Source organism: Hemitrygon akajei, chromosome 15, assembly GCF_048418815.1.
Source record: "Hemitrygon akajei chromosome 15, sHemAka1.3, whole genome shotgun sequence".
Taxonomy (NCBI): domain Eukaryota; kingdom Metazoa; phylum Chordata; class Chondrichthyes; order Myliobatiformes; family Dasyatidae; genus Hemitrygon; species Hemitrygon akajei.
The window spans coordinates 39,573,958-39,587,698 of NC_133138.1; the positions used below are offsets into that span (position 1 = coordinate 39,573,958).

The 13,741-nt window shown below is 42.4% G+C and overlaps 2 protein-coding genes across 2 annotated transcripts in view; both read right to left on the bottom strand.

Annotated features, from left to right (window-relative positions):
• Nucleotides 1-1,758: 1,758 nt before the first annotated feature.
• On the bottom strand, nucleotides 1,759-4,660 carry LOC140739261 (protocadherin alpha-C2-like). The gene has a single exon (XM_073067404.1). It carries the CDS (start codon nucleotides 4,546-4,548, stop codon nucleotides 2,158-2,160), a length of 2,391 nt encoding a protein of 796 aa, XP_072923505.1. The 5' UTR covers nucleotides 4,549-4,660; the 3' UTR covers nucleotides 1,759-2,157.
• A 2,567-nt stretch (nucleotides 4,661-7,227) lies between these two features.
• LOC140739556 (uncharacterized) overlaps nucleotides 7,228-13,741 on the bottom strand; it is a 76,614-nt gene continuing 70,100 nt past the window's right edge. The window contains exon 8 of the mRNA XM_073067952.1: nucleotides 7,228-7,852. The gene's annotated coding sequence lies outside the window, so the exon portion shown is untranslated. The remainder of the gene's footprint in view (nucleotides 7,853-13,741) is intronic.

Here is a 13,741-nt window from a genome sequence, read left to right on the forward strand (position 1 = left end):
TGGAATTGGAGAGGGTTCAGAGGAGGTTCACAAGGATGATTCCAGGAACGTAGGTGTTATCATACAAGAAACCTTTAATGGTGTCATGCGGGGGGGGGGGGGGGGGATCTCATTGGAACCTTTCGAATGCTGAAAGTCCTAGACAGAGTAGACGTGGAAATGTTGTTTCCCATGGCGGATCAGTCTAGGACAAAAGGGCACAACCTCGGATAGAGGGGCACCATTGCGAAACAGAGTTAGGGAGAAAGTTCCTTGTACAAAGGGTCGTGCATTTGTTGAATTTCTTGCCACATGCAGCTGTGGAGGCCAGGTCGTAGGGTTTATTTAAGGCACAGATTATTAGATTATTGATTGGACATGGCCAATGTCCAGAAAATGCTGCACTGAGCTGAAGTTATATTATTCACTGTGCACTGCATTGCCTTTGATGCTGTTCTCCACAAACGTACTGTGTAAATAATATTTTCATGGAAATAGATAATATAAATAGCAAATAAAAATTAATTCACCACTGATATATTTGACACACCTTTGGCCACAGGCCTGCAATATGAATAACAATCTTGCACTACCAACCTTTGTCTCCTTCTAATTGTTTAATTTGGATCCAGCTTACTAGCTCGCCTTGGATTCGGAGTGATTTAACCTATCAGTCCAGAAACTCACGCAGATGCCTGCTAAGGGTCTTCTGAAATTCATGCGGATAATTGCTACTGCCTTGACTTCACTGTCCTCCTCATTGCCTGTTCAAAACGCACAGTCGGACACGACATTGCACTCTTACAACAATGCTATCTGTTCCTTACATCTTTCACAATACAACTGCTGCCAGATCCTGGCCCTCAGAAACCCTTCTGGTATTTTTTCCACTAGTACTATTATGTTCACGTGCTTGCAGACCCCTGGCTTACTCTTGAAGCCCGTTTTAAATATACGCAGATATCTACCAGTACCTCACAATTGACAAAAAAAAAATGAGATAGAGGTATCTGATTCAAGCTCTGGAAAATCCCCCCTAGCCTCCCGGAATATGTCGGAAAACACCGGATCAAGATACGGCAGTTTATCAAATTCAATATGCTTTAGGATTAGATAAGAAGTGTTGCATTCAAATCAATTCTTCCTGAGAAGCATTGGGTTTTGATTCGAACAGTTACAAAGGAGGAGGTTAAAAGGGAATGCTTCGCATCTCCAGTCTTTCTTTCTATCGTGTCAAGATGTGGAGTGGCTGCCGGACGCAGAAATACAAATAAGAAAAGGGGTAGCAACGTTGCTTTGAAAGACCAAAAAAAAAGAGAGAGGAACGAAATCTAGTTGCCATGGTGTAAGTTGTGTGCACTTTGAGATCTGGTGGAGTGGGAAGTAATAAGCAGCGAGACTGTTTTTTTCGTTCTTAGAGGAGAAACGACTAGAGTAAATGGAAAACAGATTTTTCCCGACTGCTTGGTGCACCCTCAATCTCTGTTATTAATAGTACAGTCTACAGAACCCCCGAAAAAATTCTATTTCACATAAACTGTTTCGGCCTCCCCTATGGACTGACATCTCAGTAATCTCCCTATGTTGCATGCATCCCACAATCGCCAGGTCTGTCATCTCAACGCTAAACTCTTTATTATTTTTACCTGTTCCGACAAATAGTCCAGATGTGAAGCGAAGAGAATTGCTGCTTTGCCCACAGATCCAAACTAACAGCTGAGTGTCTGCAGTGTATTGTGGAATCTCAAATGAAAACATCTGCATATTTGCTTCTTTTTATTCAGCCAGTTGAAGTATTTCATCCAGAGTGAATTTCACTATGCCAGCAGATATATCATCATTTTTATTTTCAGATATCACCATTTCAAGTGGCATGTGAATCTCAGAGCTATGATACAAATTCAATAGCAACCCATTTGAAACGCCGTTCAGCGACAGTTAGTGATATTCCCTTCAGATTTGTAGATGCCACTCTCAGGTGGTTAGATTTCGGTTGATGTAAATTTTATCTAACCATTATACCAGCCATATTCCTGGTCAACAGAAGGAGAAAAAAAAAAGAAGTGGCGCAAAGAGAATAGGCTCTGAAAGACATTACCTCAATAAACCATATCACGGATTATAAACAAAGACGCGTACATAAGATGGGTATATGTTGATGTTAATGATGACTGTAATCTAGTATTGGGTCTGAGAGGTGGGAGGGCCGCATGGCTTCAAAAATAGGAAGTCGCTGTTCGCTGATTCTGGAGACAGACAAACCGAGTACTGTGTTAGCCCTGGCACGCGGACCACCTGGTCCGTATCAGGATAGCGTAAAGTTTCCTCCATTGCACTTTTACGATTAAACGTGTCCTGCATATCTGTAAGTCTGTAACAATAACTGTGTGATGTATACTCTTGGTTCATTTTTCTGTCCTGTTTACATTTGATTCCGATCAACAGAATTATAATCAGAAGAAAGACAATGGAGGTGCAACTGAAAATAACCAATAAATAATAATTTAGATCAGATATATGTTCAGGCTTCTTCAATAAATTACTGCTTTCGGTGAGAGATTCGGTGCTATTCTGCAAAATAGTGATGTGAAGGGTAACTGTGCTAGATAGGTTTGGCTTCCCGTTGTCTTTCACCAAGATTACCAAAGTTTGTGTCGTTGGATCCTGCTGCAATATTTGGCGCGCTGTTCTGATTTCACCAGACATTTGACCAATTGCAAACAAACTGTTATCAGTAACTTTCACCATTTGGTAAAATAGCCTCCCGTTCTGACCAGAATCTGCATCAGTGGCCAATATCGTGGTGACCAAGTACCCCTGAGCCGCTGACTGGGGCAGGGTTTCCACGGCCGATGCTCCACCATGCTCGCAAGGTGAAACAATCACTGGTGCGTTGTCATTTTGATCCAGTATGATCACATTCACTGTAGCGCTGCTGCTCAGCGGTGGCACTCCAGCGTCACGAGCTTGAACATGGAACTGAAAACTTTTGAGTTCCTCATAATCAAAAGAGCGCAGTGCGTAAATAGTGCCGTTCATTGAGTTAATGCTTAGGTACGTAGACAATGGCAAGTTTTGAATGTAATTGTCCAGAATGGAATAAGAAACATAGGAATTCTGTTCTAGATCGGGATCTGACGCCGTTACTGTGAAAACGGAAGCGCCAGGCGAACAATTTTCAGTCACGTATACGTTGTAGGGTAGTTCAGCAAAGTGTGGGGCGTTATCATTGATATCAGTAATGACAATATGGATGGTTTTATTTGTTGAAAGTGAGGGTGACCCCAAATCCCAAGCTGAAACGAATATGTTGTACTCCGACACCGTTTCACGGTCCAAAGGTTCATGTACAATTAATTTATAATGATTAGATGATGTTTGCAGTAGAAAGGGGACTTTCTGAGATACCTCGCAGCGCACTTGACCGTTCTCCCCAGAATCACGATCGATAATATCGATCAAGGTGATTAATGTACCCGGTGAGGCATTTTCTGGGACTTGGTTGGAGGCTGACGTCATTTTTATTTCGGGTACGTTGTCATTCACGTCAATGACCTTGATCAGTACTTTCGAGTGCCCCGTAATCGCAGGTGAACCGTGATCAATAGCTTGAATATCAATTGAATAGCTCTTTGTTTCTTCATAATCAAGCAGCCCTTCCACTCGAATCTCTCCGGTATTTCCGTCCAAGCTGAACAATTCCCGCATTTTTCGCAAGGAAGTAACATCACTGAAAGAATATGTTACCTCTGCATTCAGCCCTTCGTCCAAATCATTTGCCTTAACTTGTATCACTACCTCACCTTGTGGTGCGTTTTCAATAATGCTTCCCCTGTACACATCATGCTCGAATACAGGTGGATTGTCATTAATGTCCAGTACAGTAATGAGAATCTGAGCTGTTCCGGTACTCTGAGGATTCCCACCATCCACAGCAGTAAGCACCAGTTGAAAGGATGATTGTAGCTCTCGATCCAAAGGTTTCTCTAACAGCAACTCAGCAATTATAAAATCCTCCTCGGTTCTCCGTGTTTTCAAACTGAAGTACTCACTCGAACTGATTGTGTAATTCGTGATAGTATTCATTCCAGTATCAGCATCGTCCGCGCTCTTAAGTCGAAAACTTACGCCAGGCGCGATAGCTTCAGAAATTTGCAAGGCAATGTTTTTGTCCCGGAATATAGGGAAGTTGTCATTTATATCAAGAATCTCCACTTTCCCACGATACACCTCAAACGGATTTTCCAGTATTATTTCCAAAGGTATCGTACACATATTTGCTTGTCCACAAATACGTTCCCTATCGATTTTTTCACAAATAGATAGAAGCCCATTATCTGAACTAACCTGCATGTACCGTTCTCCGTCAGCGGAGCTGAGCCGAAATTTACGAGCTGACAATTGCAGTGCATTCAATCCCAAATCTTGAGCGATATTCCCAATGATTGTCCCTTCGCCCATTTCCTCAGGAATAGAATAACTCAGTTGTCCTAAAATTCGAGCCGGGGTACACACGATAAAGATGAACAAAACTACAGTGTAGCTTAACCTCGATGTTAACCACTCCATTAATCCGCATTCAGTTAATTTAGAAATCCAGGCTTCTTCTCGATTAATTCGTGACGCACTGTCCTGAACACAAAATATAAACGCAAACAGATAAACAACTGATATAAAGAGACCGAAGATTTTTCCGCCTCAGCTTAACGCCATAATCTAAACGCACCCAATGGCTGTCTCTTTCGTCGACCCTGTCCTTTTATTCTGGATGTGGGAGGGACAATGTATCCATCAGTGGAATTGTGTTTCTCATTGGTAGACAGCGACACAACCAGTTCTTTTCGACAATTACAAACTATGCTCTTAAAGCTGTACTGTTACCCTAGCTATTTAATGGTGTGCAACCATAAAATGTAGTTGTTGATTGCGTTTCAAATTAAATTTTATTTTCGGTATTTAGCATCGTAAAGCATAAAACTGCTTTTAGATGGCATTTAACCTTACATTTAGTACGACCTACAAATTCAGTCAGAATGTAATCTGGAGCAGATAAGTTCCTTGAACATTTCTGTGACTCAATGAAATTAAAAGCTTGGTTGACCCTCGTATCCGCCATGGCAGTTAGCTTTGTGCATTTGTTCTGTGATATAAATAGCACGAACACTGTATGCGGGAGAGATTTTAAATCTGAAAGGCCATTGCACTGGGGCTGTTCTACTCTTTTGGGTCAATAATATGGTTCAATCTATTAAAAATCAAAACGATTTGCATATAAGGACACTATTTTGGAACCCGCTAAGGGTAATCACCTAATGTGATCTATATACATATCCGTTTGTTAGCAGCTGGGATTTATTATTAATTCTAATAAATAAATATTTTCTGAAGTAACAGTAACCTCAATAATATTCAAATAGATATTCTTAACAATTTCTTTGTAAATTTTCGAATCTGCAAGTGGGAAATCGAGAAATTGATGATATTGATATCACCAAATTTAGAATAAATTTCGTGTTTTCATAAAGTGTTTAAATAAGGGTTGTTGAGGGATGACAACCATGAACATGGTGGTTTTAGGGAAAAGGAAATAAGTTTTGACCATACGACCATAAGACCAAAAATATAGGAGCAGAAGTAGGATATTCGGCCCATCGAGACTGCTCTGCCATTCAAGCATTGGCTAATCCAATTCTTCCAGTCATCCCCACTCCCCAGCCTTCTCCCCATACCCTTTGATGCCCTGGGTAATCAAGAACCTATCTATCTCTGTCTTAAATGCACCCAATGACTTGCCCTCCAGAACCGCTTGTGGCAACAAATACACAGATTCACCACCCTCTGACTGAAGTAATTTCTCCGCCTGTCTGTTCTAAATGGACGTCCATCATTCCTGAAGTCGTGCCCTCTTGTTCTGGACTCCTTTACCATGGGAAATAACTTTGTGATAAAAAATCTGTTCAGGCCTTTTAACATTCAAAATGTTTCGATTAGATACACCCTATTCTCCTGAACTCCAGGGAATGCAGTCTAAGAGCCACTAGACGTTCTTCATACGGTAACCCTTTCATTCTAGGAATTATTTTCGCGAAGCTTCTCTGAACCCTCTCTAAAATAAAGCGCCTAAAGCTTCACATAATACTCCACGTGTGGTCCCACGAGTGCCTTATAGAGCCTCAACATCAAATCCCTGCTCTTATATTCTAAATTTATGGTTGAATAAATGTTTAGTTCAGTGTAATAAAACCAGATGCTAAATTTATAAGCATTTTAAATGGTCTGGAGAAAACTCTGAACGAAATTGTGTACGCTGGGACTTTACGAAAGACCAAATATAAGTACTCTTTGATTAAAAACTTATTGAGAAGATTATCATACCCCAAATATAGACTGATTGATTCTCTTGTCTTCTTCAATTCTTTAAGATAACAGGAATAATACAGAATACTACAATTTTCTTTCACTCTTTAGCATACTATACAAAAACCAAGTCTGTTGACATCGTCGATCTGAATATTTCCTCATCTATTTTCAGGCTGTTGCACCTGCTCCTAGAATCCCCATTATAGGAATCATATTCTCCGCATTCTAGGCCTTTCAATATTTGAAAGATTTCAATGAGGAATACTCCTCCCCCACCTTCATCTCACATCTTTCTTCTGAATTCCAGTGACTGGAGGCACAGAGCCACCAAACGCTACTCATCTGTGAAACCTTTCAATTCCAGAATCATGTTCATTCACTTCCTCTGGACCTTCTCCAATGCCAACACATTTTTTTCTTCGATCAGAGGCCCAGTATAATGGCGAATAAAATTTAACTTCGTCCCACCTTGTTTCGGAATTCTAAGAACATGTGTCAATCAGATATTTATGTTCCAAAGATTCAACTTGTTGATAAAGTCTACATAGACACTACCAGTAGAGATACTCCGAATGAAGTTTACTACGAAAGATACTTCTACACGGCCATTTTGGTAACACAGGATTTTTTTGAGTACTATAGTGATGTTTTAAAGAGAAAATATCCGTGGATCACTACATAATTCTGTCTGTTCTTTGCAAATTGCAGTTATGAAGCCTTTGAACAAAAGAGAAGCAAATCTGCTCACAGTTCTCCTGTGCGATATGAACAATACCTTATAAAGGTTCAAAGGTTCAAAGGTCCAATTTAATGTCAGAAAAAAATGTATAAAACATACATCCTAAAATGCTTTTTCTTCGCAAACATCCACGAAAACAGGGAGGTGGCCCAAAGAATGAACGACAGTTAAACGCGAGAACTGCAAATTCTCCCCAGCTCCGCCCTCCCGTGCGAAAGTGGCAGCGAGCATAGATCCCCTCTCCCCCAACCGGCAGAAAAGCAAGCATCAGCACCGCCACTCAAACACTCAAGCGTGAGCAAGGCAATAGGAAAGACTCAGACCCGCAGTTACCACAAAGACTTCGCCTTTCATCCGGCATTCGACATACCACAGGGTCTCTCTCTCCCTAAGCAGAAAGAGGGAGGTGTCTCCATTTTCGCATCCAGCGGGGAGACAGAACAACAACTCGCTGGTTTATGATGTTAAAACTCTGTTACGTCGCTTTTTTCGAGCTCTGTGATTCGAGCTTTTCCTGAAGATCGCAAAGATCTCTGGTCTTCGGGCCCACAGCAGTAGATTCTTCGACTCCCCCAACGACACATGCGTCTGCTGCCGTGACACAAGCCATCGATTCGCCCGGCTCCAGAGCCCCGAGATCTTAGGCTTCCAAATACAAGTTGGAACCCTTGGCGTGCCGAAAAATGGCCAGTCGCGAAACCCCGAGAACGGGTCCCACTCCCGCAAAGAACCGAAGTCTGCGTGTAACTCCAGGTCAGTGTCCTCAAAACATCACTGAAAGTGAAAGATAAAGATATTAATGATGGAAATAGAACTGTTTCCGAAGATGCAAGCAAAGGAGTCGCCGTTTAGCGCCATCTGAGCTCCGCTTCCGTCTCCCTTAGCATTGAGTCTTAAAGCCTCCACTTAAAGCCTTAAGTATCCACAAAGCCTTAGCACTGCATCCTTGTTTTTATATACTAGTCCTCTCAAAGGGAAGAGTAACACTGCATTTGTCTTTCTTACCACGGATTCAACCGGAAAGTTATCCTTTAGTGAATCCTGTGACTCCCAAGCCCCTTTTGCAACTCTGATTTCTAAATGTACGCCATGTTTGGAAAAAAAGGGCGGGGGGGAGAAGGGTTAAGGAACCAATGCAGAGTGCCCCTGTGACCATCCCCATCAACAACAAATATACCATTTGGGAATCTGGCTGACAGATAATCTAACAAAGGAAAGTGACAGTCGTCTGGTCTCTGGCACAGAGCCGGCCTCTGTGTCTCAGAAGGGAAGGAAGGAGAAGAGGCAAGTTGTGATGATAGGATATTGGTTAGTAATGGGAACGAACAGGAGGTCCTGTGGGCAAGAACGACATTATCGCATGTGAGGGTCCGGGATAATCGGATTTATTCCTTATTAACCATAAGTGGGAAGGAAAACAACCCGAAGTCCTGGTCCATTTATGTACCAATAACATGGGTAGGACGAATGACGTGGTTCTGCAGAGGGAGTTCAGGAAGCTAGGTGCTAAGTCAAAAGGCAGGTACTCCAGGGTTGTGATCTCAGGGCAGTTAACCGCGCCATGTGTTAGTGAGGCCGAACTAGGAAGATTATACGGTTTACTACTTGGGGGGGGGGGGGTGGTAGGAGTGCAAAATATTTTTGGATCATTGGGTTTTTTCCAGTTAAGGTGGGACCTGTACAGAAGGATGTTCAGCACCTGAACTGGAGGGAGAATAATATGCAAGCAGTATGGTTTGTTAATGCTGCTTGGTGGGAAGCAGTGCCAAAACAGTTAGTGAACATGTTGTGGAAGCAGATGTTGGTAAGACCTCAGACAAAATTAGGAATCAGAAGGTTCAGCATTGTGCGAGTAGTGTCCTGAGATGCCGATATTTCAATGCAGGAAAGGCGGGAAATAGTGCAGAAGACGATGTGGCTGCTTTACAGACAGAGACAATGTGTAGTGAGGAGAGGCTGTTGAAAAGGAAGAATTACAGTTAACAGGATGAGTTGCAACGTAAAAGGCAGACCAAATTGAGAAGCCTGAATACAGCATTGAAGGTGTTGTATCTGAATGCGAGCAGTTTACTGAAAAACGTAGATGAACTCGCAGCACAGTTGCAGATTAGCACGTATGATTTCTAGGTATTAATAAATCAAGGCGCAAAGATTATTGATGGGGTGTAACGTCACAGGATGAGCATTGAATCAGAAGGATAGGCCGAAAGACAGAGGGGACGACGTGTTACCTTTGCTAAAAAATGAAATGAAATCATTAGTAAGAGTCGACATGGGGTCGGAACGTGCTGAATTATTGTGGATAGAGCTAGGGAACTGTAAGAGTAAAAGGATCCCGATGGGAGTTGTATCCATACCCCAAAACAATAGTAAGGATGTGACCTACCAATTACGAAGGATGATGGAAAAAGCATAACAAAAGGTCAATGATACAATAGTTATAGTGGAGTTCAATATGCAGATAGATTAGGAAACTCATGCTGCAGCTCGATTACTGAAGGTGTGATTTCTAGAGTGTTTAGGAGATGGCTTTTTTAGAGTAGCTGGTGGTTGTGCCCACCAGAGGAACAGCTGTTCTGGATTGGGTGTTCTGTAATAAAACAGAATTGACAATAGAGTATAAGATAAAAGATCTTTAAGGGGAAAACGATCATAATAAGATCGAATTCACCCTGAAATTTCTGAAGGAGAAGCGAAAGTCAGATGTATTAGTATTGCAGTGGAGAAAAAGGAATTACAGAGGCATGAGAGAGGAGTTGGCCAGAAGTGATTGGAAATAAGCACTGTCAGGGATGACGTCTGAACAACACTGTCTGGAAGTTCTGGAAAGAATTCAGAAGGCACAGGATATGTACATCTTAAAGAGGAAGAAGTGTTCTAATGGAAAGATGACACAACCGTGAATAACAAGAGAAATTAAAGCCAATATAAAGTCCAGAGAGGGCATTTAATTGAGCAAAAATCATTAGAAAGTTTGAGGAATGGGAGATTTTAAAAACCAGCAGAAGGAATCTTAAAACGTCATTAAGTAGGTGAAGATGGAATACGAAGTGATTTAGCCTATAATATTAGAGGGAAAAAAACTTAAGTTACTTCAGGAACGTAAAGTGTAAACGAGAGGTGAATGTGAATATTAGATTGCTGGAAACCGATACTAGAGAGATAGTAATCGGGTACAACGAGATAGCGGACGAAATGAATTAGTATTTTGCATCAGTCTTTACTGGGAAAGATACTAGCAGTATGGTGGAAGTTCTCGGTGTCAGGACTCATGCGTTGTGTGAAGATCCCACAACGAGAAAGAAGGTTCTTGGGAAACTGAAGGACTGAAGGTTGATACATCACCTGCACTAGATGGTGTACATCCCACAGTTTTGAAAGAAGTGGCTGAAGAGTTCGTGGAAGCATGAAAAATGATCTTCCAAGAATCACAAGATTCTGGAACTGTTCTGGAAAACTCGAAAAGTGCAAGGGTCTTCAAGATAAAAGAGGCAGAACAAAGGAAGCTATTGGTCAGTTACTCTGACCTCAGTGGTCGGAAAGATGTTGGGGTCATTTTTAAGGATGAGATCTTAGTGTACTAAGGCATAAAATAATACAGGTCGTAGACAGCATGTTTCCTCAAGGGAACGATGGATAAAAAAGTGGCTAATTGGCAGAAGGCAAAGAGTGGGAATAAAGGGAGCCTTTTCTGACAGGCTGCCGATGACTATTGGTGTTCCATAGGATTCTGTGTTGGGACCGATTCTTATTAAGTTATATGTTAATGATTTTGATAATGGAGTTGATGGCTTTGTTGCAAGGTTTTCTGCCGATATGAAGATAGGTGGAGGGGCATGTAGGGAGGCTCAGAGAGACTTACACAGATAAGGAGAATGGGCAATCAGTGCCAGGTGGAATGCAAAGCCGGGAAGTGTATGGTCATTCGCTTTGGTGAAAGAACTGAAAGGGCTATTTTCTAAATGCAGAGAAAATACTAAAAAACGGGGGTGCAGAGGGACTTAAGGGTCCTTGTTCAGGATTTCCTAATGAGTAATTTGCAGGCTGAGACTGAGTGGGAAAGGGAAATGCAAAGGTAGCATTCATTTTAAGAGCACTGCAATAGCAATATAAAAGCAAGGATGTCATTCTGAAACTTTATAAAGCTCTGCTGAGGCTTCACTCGGAGTATTCTGAGCAGGTTTGGGCCCCTTATCTTAGAGAAGATGTGCTGAAACTGGAGATGTTTCAAAGGGGACTCACGAAAGTTATTCCAGGATGGCTTGTAATATGAAGAGCAGTTAATGGCTCTGGGCGTGTATTCATTGAAATTCAGAAGAATGAGAGGTGGCCATATTAAAACGTATCGAATAGTGAAAAACCTTGATAGAGTGAATGTGGAGAGGCTGATTCCTCTGATCAGAAGTCTAGGATCAGAGGGCAGAGCCTCAGATTAGAGGGGAAACCTTTTAGAACAAAGATGGAGGAATATAATTAGTCAGAGAGTGCTAAATATGTGAAATTTTAGGCCACATGCAGCTGTGGTTATCAAAACTTTCTGTATGTTTACGGTAGAGGCTAATAGATTCTTTTTTGGTCAGGGCATGAAAGGATATGGGGAGAAGGCAGGATAATGGGGCTGGAAGGATCATTGCATCAGCCATGATGGAATGACGGAACGGACTCGATGGACCAGATGGTTTAATTCTGCACCTATATCTTATGGCCTGACGATCTTAATAGTCTTAACGCCTTCACTCCTTCGGTTAAAATCGATTACCATGCACTTTCCTGCACTATATTTCATCTGCCAATTATTTTCGCATTCCCATTCTCTGCCTTATTGCTTCTGCAAATTTTGCCAAAACTACTCCTTCCTCCACCTATCTTCGTATCCGACACATACTTTGTCAGAAAGCCATCCATTCCTTTCCAAAGAAAGTTCAGCATTCTCCTTCATTTCAAATTTTCGCCACTATACATTCTGCAACAAACATTCTGCATCTTACGCTATTTCTCTCCATTATGAGCAATTTTTTGTCCTTATCTTTGCATAAGGAGCGAAGAGACGGATTTTTCTTCAGGGCGTTCATCAAAGGAGGACTGCGCAAGCGCGTGGACGACAGCGCATTAGACCGGCGCGAAGTTTGAAAGGAGACGTCTTTACAGAGCGGGTAAAGGAGTAGAGGGAGACAGAGGGAGACCCCCTGTTTGTTTCAACAGGGCTTCGGTGATAGCGGGTCGAGGTCAGGTAGGTTACCTATGAAGAATAGAAACAGGAAGAATGTCTGTCAGGCGTGTGCTCTGTACTGGGTGTCAGATGTGTGAAGTTCGACAGAATCCCAACCTCCCGTAAGGCCTCATCGGCGCCAGGTGCATCGAATTGTAGCTTCTTTGGCACCGTGTCAGGGAGGTGGAGCTGCAGCTCCAGGACTTTCGACATGTCACGGAAAGTTAGGAGGTGACAGAGAGAAGCAATAGTCAAGTCACACAGGGTCTCCGGAGACGGTTAAGTAGGTAACAGTCAGAAGAGGGAAGGTCAGGATGCAGATACCAGAGAGTAACACAGTGGCTGTCCCCCTTAACAATGTACTCTTGTTTCAGTACACTTGGGGGGCGGGTGGCAGCCTACCAAGGAGAATCAACAATTAGGAGGTCAGAAAGGCGACTCTGTGGACGCAGTAAAGTAACCAGGATGATAGTTTGCCTCCCACGAGCTAAGGTCCAGGATGTTTCTGATCGCGTTTACAATATCCTGAAGTGGAAAGGTGAACATCAGAGGTCCTGGTGCGTATGATACCAACGACATAAGTAGGAAAAGGGAGGAGGCTCTGAAAACAGACTACAGGGAGCTAGAGAGGAAGTTGAGAAGCAGGACTTCAAATGTAGTAATCTCGGAATTGCTGCCTGTGCGACGCAACCGTAAGTATAGGAATAGGAGCAGTTGGAAGATGAATGCGTGGCTGAGGGATTGGAGTAGGGGGCAGGTATTCAGATTTCTGGATTATTGGGTCCTCTTTTGCGGCAGGTATGACCTGTACAAAAAGGACGGGTTGCACTTGAATTCGAGGGGGTCTAATTCCAGGCATGGGAGGTTTGCTAAGGCTATTGGGGAGAGTTTAAATTACAGTAAATTAGCACTCATATAGTAAATACGTCAAAGTCATGGCATACAAGAGACTCGTCCGTCCAAAGCATGAGTATTGCACGGCCATATGGGATCGCCATCAAGCTAGCAATATGATGTACATCGAAAAAAGTCCAACGACGTACTGCTCGCTTTGTGTAAAACGATTATAGCCGGAAATTTAGTGTCACCAACTGCTCTCCAAACTTCAGTGGGAACCACTTGAAAACCGACTACGGTTAATCTCCATTTTCAAAGAAGTTGACAGCATCACTCCACCAAACATCCAAATTCGTCACAGGGTCTGTTCAACTCGACAGCAAACTGGACCTTAAATACTAGAAACCCCTTCATTCAACAAGATTTGCTACCTGTTCTTCCTCTACCCAAGATCAACAAAAGTGGAATCTTCTTCCGCCAGAGCTGCGCAGTATTTCTGACATTAATATTTTTACAGATATACTCAGTCAAATAATTTTAAGGGGCCTAGTAAATAAAAGCTCACTTTGCAATTGAAATCTCACGCCGTTCACACCGACAGCGCGTTGTAACAGCCG